Below are 17240 nucleotides of genomic sequence, written 5' to 3'. Positions count from 1 at the left end.
AGTTGTGCTCTATTTGCTAATGTTTGGAGAATAAACTTTCATATATGAGAGGATCTGAAGGATCCTTTTGTCCTGAGGCTACGCAGTAAATCAATTTTTGTACAAATGTTCCTTGACTTAGATAAGTTGAAAATATTTTGAGTCTAAAAATGTGTGCAATACAACTAACCTACTGAACTTCGTAGCTTTGCAACCCAATACACTGCATAACCGACTGTGAGCTGCAGCTCTGTGCCTCTGCCCAGTTTAAGGGTATGCCCCACTACATATTGCCAGTTTGAGAAAGATCAAAAGACAAAAATGTGAAGTGTAGTTCCTATTGTGTGCTTATCACTTTAGCACCATCATAAAAAGTTCAATGAACATCTAATTATACAGTGTCATTTAATTTCAAATTATCTGAAAAGAGGCATGCCTCTCCCCCCCCCTTCCACCCCCATAATTTTTAATACTTTCAGACCAGAATATATTTAGAAAACTTAGGAGGACAACAACTCAAAGAGACAAAGAGGTATGGGAACTGATGCCATCTTCAGTGATTACCTATGAATGGGTCCAAATTTTCCTATTGTCACATTTGATTTTTTCTCATAATATCCCAAGATTTTACAATTGTATTTGAACTATGTGTCCCGTGTAACAGAAAACTCAATTCACTTCACACCTAAATATCAACAGTATGGTATATAAAAAGTGGGACTGTCACTTTCTGGGATAACACCCACCAACCAAACTTTTGAAAACTGAAAGGAAAAAAGGGTTACCTGAAAATAGTCTATTTAAAAAAATACCCAGAAATATAACCATTAGAAGTTACTGTCATTCACTGTCAAATCATATATATATATATATATATATATATATACACACACAGATATAGTTATCTTAGAAAATGATCAATATACTTTCCATTGAAAGTGAATAATGTAAGACTAGTCCATTCAGTGGATGATTCCAAAATGTGGCCTATATATATCATCTTATAAATATCATTAGGTCATAAATATCATTGTTGAATTATGAACAAGTCACTGCAAGTATCTATATACATAATAGAATCATAGTGCTAATCAATTTAACTGTGTTCATGGTCAGAACTGAGGCCATCTAAATGAAAATTAACATTATGAAGGATAAGCAATGGTTTATTTAGTCTGAATTTCTTTCTTTTTAGTTGACAATGTCAATAGTTTTTAGTTTCTCCAATGATTAATGTGTTTTATATAAATTTCATTTCCAACTTCTAGAAATAAACACACACACAACATTTACTAATTTTTTTAATAAAACAAAATATGTTCAAATAAAGAGAGAGAAAAAAAACCCAGATATTTAAGCCAGCACTAGTTTCTCATTTTATTCTTCCTCTGGAGACTTGGAGGGTTGACTTACCTGGGATTATAGAATAATGTTATGACGCTGGCGTCATAATGAACAAGTAAGCAAAAATGGGAAATGACTTGACAAAATTTATTCTCATATCTGGAAATAAAGACCAACAGCTCACTCGAGTCCACTGCAAACACCTCACACTGGCCTCATCTGTGGAAAGCTACTATGGTTTACCATTCTTACCACACTTCACCACCACTTAGCACTCCTTGGCATTCTGATCCTTTTGCTCAGTGAAGCTCACTTCAGTCTGTCAAAACAGCAAGGGGGAAAATCCCCAAATGAATAGACGGATAAACACTTTTAATGTGAACAATCATATTCAGACCAACCTCTTTTACAAAAATACAAGTCAGTGGATTTTTTTTTTTCCTTACGTAACTCAGATTGGTATTTTTTCCTGCCTCTACTAAAATGGCACTTCTCATTTTATTTACATCTGCCATTTTTTTCTATTTTTCTGCAATTGATACCTCATGCTATTCTTTTTGATTGTGTCTTATCATTTCCATTCCAGAATATTTGATCTTTGGCCAGACAACTTCATCTCATTCTGTGAATAAATTTACTATTAGGTAGTAATCACAAAAGGAAAAAGAAAACAGAACTAGCAGGATCTCACTTGAACAATCATATAATTTTTTTTTTTATAAGAAAAGCATTCATTTTTATTGGGTAATCTAAAACCATTCTTGTATGATACTATAAGTCTTTCAGCATACTCAGATGGGTTGACATTCAATATGGACAGCAAGCTAACTCACAAAAAAAAAATCAATGGTAATACACAAATATGTTTAGTTGGTAGAATCCCAGCAGCCTATGACAAAGTGCAGCAAACTTTCCTTATAGTGGGTAAGAACTCCAGTAACCTCTGGATATTTTTGGTAAAGTTAAGGAAAAGCTACTGCAGTCAAGAGATAGGTAATCTTCAGACTTCAAAGACTGGCTGCCAGGGGACCACAGTGAAATATTAGTCCTGGAGCTAATGAAAAACATGAGGTTGAAAAGGAATGAATTTTTCCAAATATGCAAAATTATTTTATACAGATGCTTAGCATATTATGATTTGACAGGTTTACACTGATAAAACAGCAAAGATAAACATTTAACATTATTTATAGCTTCAGTGTGTAGAGAACACAGGTTTTAAAATAGGCAGCAATAAGTTCTATGATAGCTCCTGAGACAAGTTATCCTATGCCCTACATCCACCCCATGCCAGTGAAAAATGGAAACAGAATAAAAAGTGATTTACTGTACGGGTTTCAGAAAGTACTTTAAAAGTGACAAAACTGTATGTTATTAAATGACAAAACATATTTTGAGGCTTTATTTAAAAATCTCTCACTGTTCATTATCAAAGTATAAGATTGTTTGCATACCAAGAGACAGACTGTAAACATAGGAAATTTTCATTAAGGAAAGATGGGTTTTACTGTAATTTGATCTTTTACAAAAAATTACTGCAAGTTATTGATAACAGAATTTCTCTTTTACTTTCTTAAGTCTAATTCTCTTGAAAATTCAACCAATGTTTCCACTCTCTCCAGTTAAAGTTCAATCATGGTCACCTTAGGAAATACCCCTGTTTATTTGTTAATCAGAAATACAAACTGAGTGGCACATATTTCCATTGTCTCCTCAGGCCAGAGGTTTCAGCTTCATTATATTTTACAAGAAAACAGAAGACCTGCAGTGGCCCTGTTAAGTCTTTCACGATGAAGCTGAGGTTTAATGACGGCAGTGGAGGAAAGCAGTGGTGATGCAAAGCAAGACCAGCCCAGTTGCCTTATCTGACATGGAATCTCCTGCTTGGCTTGCAGCAGCAAAGTGTTTCTGGTCAGGTTGCCTCCACCAAACCTGATTGAATCAAAGAGTGACATGCTCTGGTAAATCCTGTTTCAGGGCGATTCCATCCACGCCAGGAATTGGTGCTTCAATCTGTTTGTTTGGGGATGATGCTAATATGAAGAAAATTATCCGGATAGCTCAGATGTTCACTTAGCCACTGCAGAGGTGTTTCCAACATAGGCTCAATTCCATGAATCATCACTTGATTCCTTCTTTCCCCGTCTATTCCAAGAAAGAAATCCAACAATAATCAATAGGAGTTAAGAACTGATGAAGAAAAAATAATCTGTTGCCTTTTCAGAATCCTTAGTGAATTAAATGGATTTTAAACCTGTTTTGTCCCCTGAACAGGAAATGCAGACATGGAGAAAGTTGACATGTTGCAATATGTATCATCCAAAACAGAAACCTGAGGGTTACAATGAATTCTGATAAAAATTCTGTTGCTATATGTGAAAGTATTCATTCTTTCTTAATTACTGTGCTTACCTAAGACTGACGTTAGTGAAACTACAGTGGATAAAACAGAAAATACTCACTGACCAAATTATTGTAGTTATACATTAAAAATTATATATGGGGATTAAAAATGACAAATACATGGAGTAGGTCCATATATATTTTAAAAATGTAAAACAAATGTGACTAGAAATCATCAAGAAATCAGATCAGCATTTCAGAAGACATTTAATAAAACAGACAGGAGCTTTGGTTAATTTTCAGTAAAGTGTCCAAGTATAACTCTAGAAATGTTAGAGATAATGTTAGAACAACAGTTAAAGTTTTAATCAGAAAGAACTAAGAGTCTGACTCAGGGATTACTATCTTAAGAGTCATGAAACTTGATTGATTTTGTTAATACCCATTCACTAATTAAAGGATGTAGGAATTGCTTTTCTTACAGATTCAAATTTCATTTCCACTTAAATTTAAGATTACCTTTTTGTTTTCATAATTTTGGTAGTACCTATTGACAACCTTTAAAGTAAATAGAAACACTCTCAGTTATAAAAGGAAAACAAAGAAAGAAAAACCCAAACTCCTCTGGTGAAAAGAAGAAAAAAATCCAACAACAACTAACAAAAGCAAAAAAACTAAGAAGCTTTTTGTTACTCCTTCAGCATTACTCTTGTGTCTGCTTTTGGTTTCTTCAAAACGAAAATCTCTCAGTTTCCTGGAGATAGAAGACAAAATTTACAACGGGAATTCATGGAACTCTATGAGGGGGAAATACCCAACATTCTCCTTCTGTTCTACCCAAAAATGACTTTCCAATTCCTAGTGCTGTAGTGTCTGGCAAAAGAGGTGGATGATGTATGATGATAATGGCTTAATTGGCACCCGATCTTTTTAAAGAAATATTTAGGCTTCCTATGAGAGGCAACACAGTCCTAGGAGGTGAGAGTCAAATAAGAGGACACAAAAACACAACAAAGTTGACAAAAAAGAATGACAAAAATAAAAACCTAACAAATAAATCACCAATTCCCAAATATAACCAAATAAACAACACAACAAACCCCCAAGGCACTGTGTTAGAGTTTAACACAATTTTAGGAAAAGATATCACCTTGTATGCCCCTAGTCTTAAAAATGCTTTCATTGTTTGATTTTTCTAGCAGACTCTGTTACATATTTTTTTACAGTTATGATCACAGCTCTAATATGATCGGTTCTGGTAATAATAGCATGAATCATCTATAAATAAAAATTAAGCTTTATACAGAATAATGTAGAATGGATGTTATTAGTACTTTGGCAAGACTTTTTAAAATTGGTATTCAAGCAAATAAGAACTTGATTATTTGGAATGATTCATTCTTTGAAAGTTCTAGATTGCCAAGATTTTACTGTATTAAATTTTTCTTAGAATATATAAAAACATTTTTGGTATAGTTCTCTTCATATTCTTAATATATGCTTCTTTGAACTATTTCAATATTCTCAGAATCTTCCTCCTACTTAGCACTGAGTCAAAAATGAAAGAGTAGTGGTGTAAAAGTTCTTATGTGTAAAGTTTTTTTCTTAAGCCAGTCACCAGACACAAGCTGCAACTGAATATACAAAATAGTGTACCCAAAGCAACACTTTAAGAGGAAGCAAATAAAATATGGCATAAAATCCACTGAAACAGTGTGGTGGAAAGGCAAAAGGCTAGCTTTATTGTCATATCCCCCAACAGAACAGTTTAAGATGTGAAATACATTTTGTCACTGCCTATATATGTTCAAATATTTTCCCTGTATTCATCTTTTCTGTTTGTTTTCTGACTTCCCTCAACATAATTGTAAGCAGTGGGATTCTTAGAATGAGACAGTAGTTCCCTTGGAACTATTAACTGAAGTTTCTCTCTTATTCACCACTGCATCTTCACTGGCTAACACAGTGTCTATATATAATAATTACTCAGTAAACATTTTCATACAGATGTACTAGATATATGGGTGCTCACTATACTGTTCTTTCAACTCTTCTTTTTGCTTGGAATGTTTCCAAAAAAACTTCCTGGCTGAGGAAAAAATGTTTTCACAGCTTGGACAATTTTGTTGCTGTAGAACATACAGCTCAAATTAATGATTTCAAAATAGTTTAGATTTTTTTGGTGGTACCAGGGATTGATACCAAAGGTGCTCTACCACCAAAGTATATCCCCACTCCCTTTTTATTTTGAGACAGGGTCTCACTAAATTGCCCAAGAACTTGTGATCCTCCTGTCTCAGCTTCCCAAGTGGATGGGATTACAGGCATGTACCACCATGCCCAGCCAAGAACGGTTTCTGATGGCTACCCTTACTATGTAGAAGAGCTTAACCTGCAAAGACTGCTTTGGTTATTAAAACAACAAAAAGGAAAGGATATTTCCAGGTAAACCAAGCAGTATATTTAGTACCACCTTAATTCATGCAACCATAAATATCAACAAAGCATCACCAGACAATTTGGCAATATCTGGACTAACAAAAGGGAACAATAAACAATATATGCTTATATTTTTTAAATAATATAAAGGAACCCCTTGATACTGCTAAAGTACACCATGTCTTTGGTAAATATGTCTTTGTATCAAAATGGGAATCTTTGGTAAATATGTCTTTGTATCAAAATGGGAATCTAGAACTTAGTACTTGGAATAAGAAACATGCCATGACAAAGTAAACAACTCGAGAAAAATGTTACTGCATTCCTCTCCTCAGGTTTTTTTGTTTTGTTTTGTTTTTAATTGTTTTGTTTTGATTTTGCTTTTTGTAGTACAGGGCATGCAGGTCAAGGACCATCACCAAGCTACAACTCCAGTTCCTACTTGGGCTATTTTATATTTTTTGCAGTACTGGGGAATAAACCCAGGGGCAGTCTAACACTGAGCTTTATCTCCACCCTTTTAATTTGTAAGACCAGGTCTCCCTAAACTATTGAGGCTGGCCTTGAACTTGCAATCCTCCTGCCCTTAGCCTCCAAAGTTGCTAGGATTACAGGTAAGTGTCACTTGGGCTTTTTTATTTTTAAAGTCAGTTTAATCCTTTAAATTGGACAAACATTTCAGATATTAATCAAGTGAACTAGTTCTACATATTTCATATATTCACTTGTTAGGGGTAACTTTGATTTTGATAAAATTTCAAATTTATAGTGTATTTTTCTAATTGATTTTTACTTTACAAAATCACACTACAGTTATCAATATTAACAGATAATATAATACTATTAGGTAGTCCATATTCAAATATTACCAAACATTTCAATAATTTTTTTTCTCAGATCCAGTCTAGTACTGTCTTACTCCATTGTGTTGCTTTAACAAAATATATAAGACTGGGTAATTTATAAAAAATAGAAACTTATTTCTTACAGTTCTGGTGGCTGGGGAACTGAAGATTCAGGTGCTGGCACTTGGTGTGGGCTTCGGTGCTATGTCTTCTATTGTAGAAGGTGGAAAGGCAAGAGAGAGAACCCACTCCTTCAAGCCCTTTATAGCAGCATTAAACTGTTCCTTTTAAAAGTCTGACCTCTCCAGCACTCTTGCATTTGGGATTAAGTTTCCAATATATGAATTTTGGGGGACACTTCAACCATAGAAGGACTCACAGACTATATTTAATTTCTAGGTCTCTGTACTTTCCTTTAACCTGCAACAGTTTTCTTTCTTTCTTTTAGCCATTCTTTGTATTCTCTGACAATTTTGAACAGTGTATGTCATTATTTTGTAGAGTGTTCACATAGCATTTCTTAAAACCAGTACCTACTTTAAAGTGAACAATTTTAGAATTATTTCATTTGAAGAAAAATACATTCAGACAGATTTTGGTTTTATGAGTACAATGGTAGGAATCACACATAGAAACAAAAATCATTAAATAAAAATCAGGAAGTAATTCATAGTAGGTACATCACACAAGATATATTGGTCACTAATGAAAATTACTAACTTAAAAACAACAGCATCATCTTACCTATATGTAAAAAATGTTGCCTACATGTAGGTATAAAGGCAACAAATACGGTGATATACAATATAAATGAGAAAGGAAAGAGGTCTAATCATAGACTGATAGTTAATGATGTTTTTTATGCCTAAACAACAAAACATTTTGAGTCCTAATTTCTAAGGCTGTATGGGATATCCAAGCAAAGAAGCTAGTAGAGTCAAGTACAGGGCCTGAGCATGGTAGATATTTAATAAAGTGATTCTCTTTACCACCCCTTCCAGGATGTTAAAAATATTACTTTTCAAGGAAATGAGAACAGAAGACAAGTTTTAAGAAGGTTATGATTTGCTACCAAAAGGCAAGAAGTCTTTATAGGTCTCTTCTTACAGTTACGTGAGTAAGTTAATTCTTTTAATATCAGATATACCAAAAGATACATAAAAATTATAGATTAAATTTCATTGCTGAGAAAAAGACAACAAAATTAGTCGATTATACAAGTTAAATTATACTTGAAAAAATATGAAAGTAATGTAAACCCTCTGGATTAATTTAATAGTGCTCAACATATAAATTCAGTAAAACATCAAGCAGAAGTCACACGAGCCCAAATATACTATAGTTATACTTTAAGATACTTTTTAAAAATATAAAGACCTTAAGATTCTTTTTAAAAATATAAAAAGAACATTCAAGTAGGAAAAAGAACTTTCAAAATATTTATGACACACATTTTATGTACATTATTATTTGAGAACTTACACCATGATTATTTGCTTGTCAGAGATTTCTACCACTAATGGCTCATAAGCTTCCTCATCCCTGCATTTTAGTCCTTATTTCGAAGCCTATTTCAACAAGGAATATAACCTAAAGCTCTTTTAAGAAGAGTTACTTGATTTCTAGTGAGATGCCTAGGTTTCCTCCTTATAATTAATAAGTAGACTAATGAAGTATCAATTTAAAGGAGACTAAAGAAATGGGTATCTTCAAGGGATAGGAGCTTTTAATTGGAGAATTTCAGCCTTAAAATTCTTTTAAAGTTCATACTTACAAATATGGAAAACAGTTGAATGATATAACCACTGTGTTTAATATTGTGGCTTCATATTTATTTATATTTTAAGCTTCAGGAGCAAATTAAAAGCTTCTGAAAACTAGTACTTCAGAAAAAGTTTTAAACAAAGAGATGAGCTTTTTGATCACCACTAGTCTGAACAATTTTGTTCTATCTGACAAATTCTTTAACCTCTGATATGTTCATTAGTAAAATGCCAACTAATTGAATCCATTGACATGAAAAACCACAGGCTGAAATCTGAAGTACATACATCATGCTGAAGGATTTTGACTCAGCCATGGAGGTAATAGTCAGTGAGGTCAGGTCAAAGGGGGTTAAACCAAGCCAGGATATAGCCAAAGGAATACATCAAACACTGATTTTAAAAGGGCAATTAATCTTAGACAGAAATGCTTCCTGGGGAATGAGATCTCAATCTTAAGAGCACACTACATGATGTAGCAGTAAAAATGAACATATACAAGCTTACAGAGCTTTTATCCTATGATCACAAACAGAAGGAGAGTGCTGTTTATCAGAGAACTACAAACCTATTTAAAAATACTTACATTAACTTCTTCCGGATCTATATTCACTTAGCAGTACAGATTTAATGAACATATATACCAGTAAATATATTCCACATATCTTTTTTCATGTATAAAATCTTATTTCTGCCCAAAATATTTCCAGGGCCTTGACTTATTAACCCTGAATTATGTTTAAACAAGACTATCAAAATTTGTCTACACTAATACTGATTTTTGCTTATAATCATATTTCTTAGTAAAGAGAACATAAATGATTTTTTAAAAACACATATAATTAATTATAAAAAAGATTATATTAAGTGATAAGGCCATTTTAATAAACTCATGAAAAGCCTCCTGACAAGATAAAAATACAGTAATAGATGTAAGCTCAGTTACTAAAAAAAATTAATAAAACTTTGAAATCATAGGTTCAAAGTGCTTTGGGTTTGCTTTTATAAGATGACTCAGTAATTCCAGTTCTGTATGATAGGGTCCATTAATATTTGCCAAATATGAATTACAGAATAAGTACAAAGCTGATTGTTTTACTGTAAGTATAGATAGTAACTGTACTATTTGTTTTGCTTTTCTGGTACAAGGAGTTGCAAATAGGGGATCGTATATAGGAGTTTACAAATGCTGGACAAATTACCTCTGAGATACATCCCAAGTCCTTTAGAAATTTTATCACTCTGTTGCCCTAGCTGGCCTCAAACTTGTTATTTTCCTGCCTTAGTCACCTTCCTGCCAATTGTACTTATACATGGCCAGGATGAAGTCCCACAGAACTAGTTTTAATGAAGCGATGACTTGCTTTTTCTTGTTTGCATATATTATTTTGGCAAGAGAATTTTGCTTTTTATGCTAAAGATGGAATATTAGTTGTGCAAAAGTCTGTTATCCACTTTTGGGAAAGTTAGGTTAATTCACTTAGCTTCTTGAGATTAAGATAGAGTACAATAATTGAGGGGAAATCAGAGGCATCTTTTGTTAGGTCCAGTAATCTCATCATCTTCATTAATGGAAAATGAAAATAATCAGTTCTTTCTTTGATTTTAGAAAAGACATATGTCAATGGGCTTAAATTAAGAGATTCTGCATCACCAAGATTAGTCAATGGTGCCCATGTGTGGGAAAAAGCACAGAGATGGAGAGAGAATGAAGTAATTAAGGCAAAGAACTTGACTCACTGAAGTTTAGAATTTATGAAAAATTTAAGAGAAATATATAATAATTACCCATTTAAGCTAACCTAAAAAATTTAAACACAACTCTAGCAGATCTTGTATAGGGGTATATTTGAAAACTTTTAGAATTCCCACTGTGACTGATATCAATGAGGAATGAGAACAGTTAGGGCAGAAAGTGCTAGGATGAGTCCAAAAAAGCAAGGCTCTCACTAGAGAGCCAGTTCAGTGTTGAGGTCACACTATCTCAGTAAAGTTATAAATATACCTTCCAGGGTTACATGTGAATAGCAGTAGCACTAAATAAATGAATGATCAGTTATTTATAATCTTCTCAATTAAAAACTTTCATTTGTACCAATAGCATGCCATAGCCTCTTGCCTTAAATAGTTTTTATATATTTTAACAAGTTACATGAGATAATCAAGTTGCACAAAGATGATGCAATGACTGGAGATACCCGAGTGAAATAAGTTAGCTTCTTCTTTACTAGAACCACAGTTTTAGTATTTCTAATTGTGTTCAGAAGTTAACTTCTAAAGAAGTAAATCAATGGCATTGAACTCTTACCATAATTTCAGATATTCTACCTATATAAGTAGCTTCAATATTGGCTCGCATGTAGAGTTCATCATAAATCCATATCACCAACTAATATTTTGTATAGAATTATGAACAAAAACAAAACTTTCTTAAAATTGACTCCCTAATTTCATGAGCACAGTTTTCGGTTTTTTGTTTTGTTTTTTTTTTTTTAACCATTAACAAAGCTATAAGATAAAAACAAAACCAAGACTGGAGACTAACAGCAAAAATACCTTTGGTTTATTTAAATTCTATAACCAAACTATGAGACAGTAACAGGAAACATCCTTGTTTTATAAACTAAGTAACCTGGATCCATTAAAACCATTTTCCCAACTCAAACCAGATGAAGATACAGAAAGACACTATTCATTCTAATTCAAATTCTAAATGAGTGCAGAAAGTATTACTGAAATTATAAAAAATATTAGCTTATCATAAACTCTCAATCTGAGGAGGTCCAGGGAACTGCAGTCCTATGTTTCTGTGGCATGACTTTGCAAACTGAAATGCCAAATCTTCTGGGGGGTAGATTCACCATGCAGATGACTGACAACTGTAAGTTATCAATCAACTACCTGAACACTTGGAGGTTCTACCTCATAAGGTCAGCATGATATTTAGATGTTTTATCCCTAATTGCTTTGTAACTAAAAATCAATCACAACATTTAGCTCACTTCATCACACAATCTAATTATATAGAGCAAAGGAGAAAAAAGTATGAATATGCCACACTTTCTTACTTTTTACAATTCTATGGTTTCTCATAAAGCATATTAAAATTAATGTAAGTTAAACTGACTAAATGGAGTATTCTAATTTCCCAGTCTCAGCTTCACTTAGTTTCTCAATACCTTTCCAACAATTCTGATTGTGATGAACACTTCATGCCCATAAATGAGGGAAAGAAGGAAAACATTTCTCCCTCAGCAAATAGAGTAGAGCCATTTTAGCTCACATATGCCTGCCAGCAACCAGCGGTTGGGTAGCTGATGAGGGATTCTACAGTGGGTATATGTGACCTGATCTTCTCTCTCCTTCTCATCTAATTTCTGCTCATCTTTCATTTACGATTTCTAGGTGGTTCCTAATATGCTTTGAATATCCCCAGTTCTGCACATATTACAGCTGCACATCTTTCTATCCACTTCAACTGCACCACAACTTTGAACTGCAGGGAACTGTGTTATACAATTTACCCATTGTAGTATCCACAGTACACAAGAAAGTATATACAATGTAAAGAAAATGAATGAAAAATAATGAAACTTGTAACGTTAAATGGGAACAAAAAGTTACACTGTAGTTGAGAAAGGAATAAACATATTCTCAGGAAGAAGGCCAGAAATTGAAAGAGGAAAACCAAGTGGTTACAGGAGTGTATTTCTTGGTGGGAAAGATATTAGTATTTACTAATTTGCCATGAACTTGTGTCTTTTCTTACATATGTGCTCCACTTGTCCAACGTCAAATATGAAATAAGATTAAAAGCAGCCCAACACTTATGGAGAACTGATCAATGGAAACTTGAAATAAATTTATAAAAATTAGAATGAACACTTGATAATCTTGGCTTATCAGGTGTTTATACATTATATTGGAAGTCTGGAAAATGAAATATAATTAGACAAAGTTTATATCTTTTGTAATCTCCATAGTTAAAGCAAACTGCTATGATTTTTAATTTTTGCTACTGATACTTTAACATGTTTTTCATAATGAACAAAGAAAGAAATATTGCACCTCAGGTCTGGTACAGAGGCTTAGATCTGAGTCATTTTAACTACAGCTGAAACCACAAAAACAATTTACCTGAGCTCACCTTTGGTTACTTACTCTTACCTGTAACTTGGCTAACTCCCCTAGCCACTTGCAAATCAAAAAAGAAACACACAAAACAATTCGTAATGACTTACTTCATGAGAACAATGACCTAAAGCACGTCTTCATAAATATTAGTACATGATACTTCCATATGATGAAATTAAAAAATATTCCTTCATGGCTGAATCACTTCTTGTAGGTAGTAGTAGACAATAGCGCCACATAACTTTTACAAGTACTTTCTCTTTTTATCATCTGATGATTGTCAGTTCTTATCCACACACCCAATGTTAAAGTCTTTCCCTTTCAACTAGAGTGCAGGTGTGTCAAAATACTTTACATTTTACAATATTACAGGTGCACTGAACCATATAGTAAACACTTCTTACTAAAAGAGTGACTTAGTGTTTTTGGATATTCTCCATAGGCTTTTAAACAACAATTATTTTCTAAAAATAACTATGAAGTAAGAAAAGGAAGATGCCAAGACAAAAGTTTTTCTAAATAAAAACTATGGGTGTCAGGAAAAATATGTTTTTCCTTCTGGAATGAAATATGCCATGAAAAGCACCTTAAAACTGTAGGTATTATTTGTCATTTCAATGAATTCTGAGTCCTTCAATTAATACGAGCATTTTATATTGAGGGTTGAGATGTTTATAAGGTACTCACCTAAAACATTAAACAATGTTTTACCATGAGCCTTCAAAGTCTTGTATTTTTTTCAAGTTTTATAACTGGTCTATGTTTTTGTTTTTTAGAGCTTTGTAAATTTTTTTTAAAGGAAAAGAACTGTACTCATACAAAATTTATAAAGTCAATTTTAAGGAGGCGGTTTTGTTTTTCTTTGTTTGCTCATAATTCTGCTATACAAAGACAAGTACTAGTTGTTCTAGTACCAGCTGAAGAATATGTAGTTTAAGAGGTAGGTGTGTGGATTAAATCAGTCACCTCACTGCTCCAACTTCAAACATTACAAGGGAAATCACACTGTTCTTTAGAAAAGGATGTACAACAGGGCAGGCTAGAAACGTAGGAGAGAATAAATAATCTTTTCAAGAGTAAATAGCATTACACGTTCTTGTGCTATTTTTGTGTAAGGCCATGTTTATGTATTATTTAGTTTGAGTGGAAGAATGGCAAAAGTGAGCATGAAAAACACATTGTGATAAGAGGCATCAGACAGATTTCATTTTTATGACTGATGTTTACAGTTATAATTTTAATAAATTTAACATGAAGAGTGGATAAAATTATACTAACAAATACTAACAAAACAAAACAAACACAGTAGAAGTTCAGGTTCCCAAGATCACCCAGGGAATGATAACAGAAAGGAGAACAGGAGATAAGATTTAGGTGCTAAACAAAAAAAACAAAAAAAAAAACAAAAACAAAAACAAAAAAAAAATCACAGAATGAAGAGACAAGAAAATACCAGCGTTTCAGAATAATATTTTAAGCTATCTAAAAGTTGTTTAAAACTATATTTTAAAAAACTATATTTTAAACAACTTTTAAAAGTTTTTTTAAAGAAGAGAAATTGAAAATGGGCAACCACAGTAAAGTAGAAAAATCAACAGTTCAAACAGTGAAGACTTGAGTTCTAAAACCTAATTCTCTAAGAAGCTAAGAGATGAAAAATTAAGAGACTGAAAAATGGAAGGCTCTACTATGACTATTCAAAGATGTCAAATGCAAAATTAACTCCTAATTTCTTTCCACTCTTCTCTAGTAAGTTTCCTCTACCCAAATACATACGTCTAGAAATAGGCAACCATGAAATAAAAGTTAATAGAAATTATGAATTCATAATTAACCAAAACACAAAAACAAAATTTCAAGAAAGTTCTGTTCCAGATTAAAAAGAACTGTTAAATGTACATCTTAAATATAACATTAGTATACCAAGAGAGAATCCCTTATACCCATCACTAAGATTTACAGATCATTCTGTGTATGCTGACAACTGCACTGGTTGGGTGATAGATCATTACTGAACATTTTTCTTCTAAGGTTTTCATTTTCACTGTGACGGCCTCAATAAACAAGGACCTTAAATAGAAATTTAAAATGATCCATTTCTGAAAAGATTGTTAAAAAAAAAGTAGGAAAAAACAATAAAGTAGCATTTAAATATTAAACTTAAGTTTCAATTTCAATTATTCTTAATTAATAAAAGTACCCCCCCCCCCAATATTCTTTAAAATACCACTATGGATCTCATCTCCCTCAGCAATTTAATAATGACATGATTTAATTATAAATAATATGATTTGAGGTGATAATGTATAGAGAAAGAATTCTAGTGTTAGAGATATGAGGCTGTGTATAAGAGACCATCAGAAACACTGGCTATGTAGTCTAAAGATCAGTGAAAATAAATGATACATTAACACTTCACAGTGAAAATAAATGATACATTAATATATTCATAACTTTAAAAGTGAATGAATTCCCTACTTCAATAATTTTTAGGAGTGGTCATTGGTCTATTTCTTTAATCCATTCTGGTATGAATTCTGATGGCCTTTCAGATGCCGCTTCCCATTGAGTCTTTTTAAGAAGTGCTAAATATGGACAGAAATGCCAGTATAGTTAAGCATATTTGATGAAGGAAAAATGTTATACTCACAGAGAGAATATGAGCATAATCTGAATGGCATACTTTTCATTTAGTCATTTAGGCTGAATATCAACATTCTCCCCCAATCCCACTGTTCCTAATTCTACTTCTTAAGAAAATTACTTAACTTAGATTCTTGAACTGTGATACAGATATACACATGTAAATAACCTTGAAATCTCCTAACTTAAAATATATTCATAATAAAAGTAATATTACTGCAATATTACTTTCATATTTACCAAAACCTTACCTCTTTCCACTAGGATTTAAAGTACCAAGTTAAATTTTGTTTATATATATAAGAAATAAAAGTCTATGCAATATGGTAATATGCTATTGAAAATTTCTCCTTAATATAATCAATAGCTAACATGGTAATGATTAGGTGAAAAAAACAAATATCATATATATAACGAGCAATCCTAATGCCAAAATCCAAAATGTTTTGAGAACCAGTATTAACAGCAAAAGTAGAAAATTTCATACCTGACCACATGTAAGTCAGTCAAAATGCATGCACACTAAAAATATGGTATAAAACTGCCTTCAGGCTATGTTTATAGGTATAAATATGAAACACACATGAATTTGATGTTTAATCATGGGTTCTATCCCAAAGACACCTCACTATACTTATGCAAATATTCTAAAACCAGGTGAAAAAAATCCAAACACTTTTGGTTCCAATCATTTCAGACAAGAAATACTAAACTGTATGTCTGTATGCATATTCCCCCCCCCTCAAATTTACGGAAACTCTTTTAAAGACCCACAACATCAGAGATGTGGTAAGAGGATAATTTAAAAACAATGTATTTTATTTTGCCAAAGAGAATCAGTGGCTTCAATGAAGTGTTTCTGTTACAAGCAATTTCCCCCGACAAGATACTGAAAATATCTTCCTGAGATAACCTGTGTTAAATATGCTTATTTTACTTCATTAAGAAAGGATTCAGCAGGCCTGGTGGGGCACGCCTGTAATCTCAGCAGCTCAGGAGTCTGAGAAAGGAGGATTCCAAGTTCAAAGCCAGTCTCAGCAAATTAGGGAGACACTATACAATTTAGTAAAACCCTGCCTCAAAATAAAAAATAAAATGGGCTGGGGATGTGGTTCAGTGATTGGTTAAGCCCCTCTGGGTTCAATCTCTGAAATCAAAATAAAGTAAAATAAATGAATAAAAATTTAAAAATTTAAAAAGGATTTAAAACAGAAAATGAAATGTTTTAATGTTGCTAATTACATTACCTTCAGGAGCAATTGCAGAAGGACAAACTTCTTTGAGGAGATCACCCAGTGTATGTAGCTGTCCATCTGCAGCCACAGGACGAAACAGTTTCTGAATGAAAGGGCGTTCAGTTGTTGTCTATTTGAAAAAGTAAAACATGATACAAGCAATTAAATTTTTGCTTCTGCTACCTATAGATTAAAAAATCTTAAATTTTATTTTGCTACTTGGTGTTTTCTAATATGGTATAGTCAGAAGTACACAAAATCACAGATGTGGTATCACTGGGAAACATGTTTAATGAGATAATTCATATAAATCTAATACACCAGAAATAATCAGGCAAATCCAGGAGGTGGACCATTCTAAAAACAATAAGCCAGGACTCTTTGAAAAAGTTAAGGTATTAAAAAACAAAATAATATAAAACAAGAATATATGGATAAAAGTGGTTTTGTGTCAGTAACTTTAAAAAAGGAGTCTGATTACAGAGAGTAACAAAATGCAAAAATAAAACCTGGCT

The 17240-nt window shown here is 32.6% G+C and overlaps 1 protein-coding gene across 5 annotated transcripts in view; it reads right to left on the bottom strand.

Annotated features, from left to right (window-relative positions):
* Positions 1-425: 425 nt before the first annotated feature.
* Positions 426-17240, bottom strand: part of ATG5 (autophagy related 5) — a 115414-nt gene continuing 98599 nt past the window's right edge. For all 5 annotated transcript variants that reach the window (XM_079149054.1, XM_079149056.1, XM_079149057.1 and 2 more), the window contains 2 exons: positions 16738-16855; positions 426-3468 (listed from right to left, as the gene is read on the bottom strand). In XM_079149054.1, the coding sequence (XP_079005180.1) occupies positions 3332-3468; positions 16738-16855 (255 nt within the window). In that variant the 3' untranslated portion in view covers positions 426-3331. The remainder of the gene's footprint in view (positions 3469-16737; positions 16856-17240) is intronic.

Source organism: Sciurus vulgaris, assembly GCF_902686455.1.
Source record: "Sciurus vulgaris genome assembly, chromosome: 7".
Lineage (NCBI taxonomy): Eukaryota > Metazoa > Chordata > Mammalia > Rodentia > Sciuridae > Sciurus > Sciurus vulgaris.
Note: the sequence above shows the minus strand (reverse complement) of the source record. Positions and strands in the feature narration are given on the sequence as shown.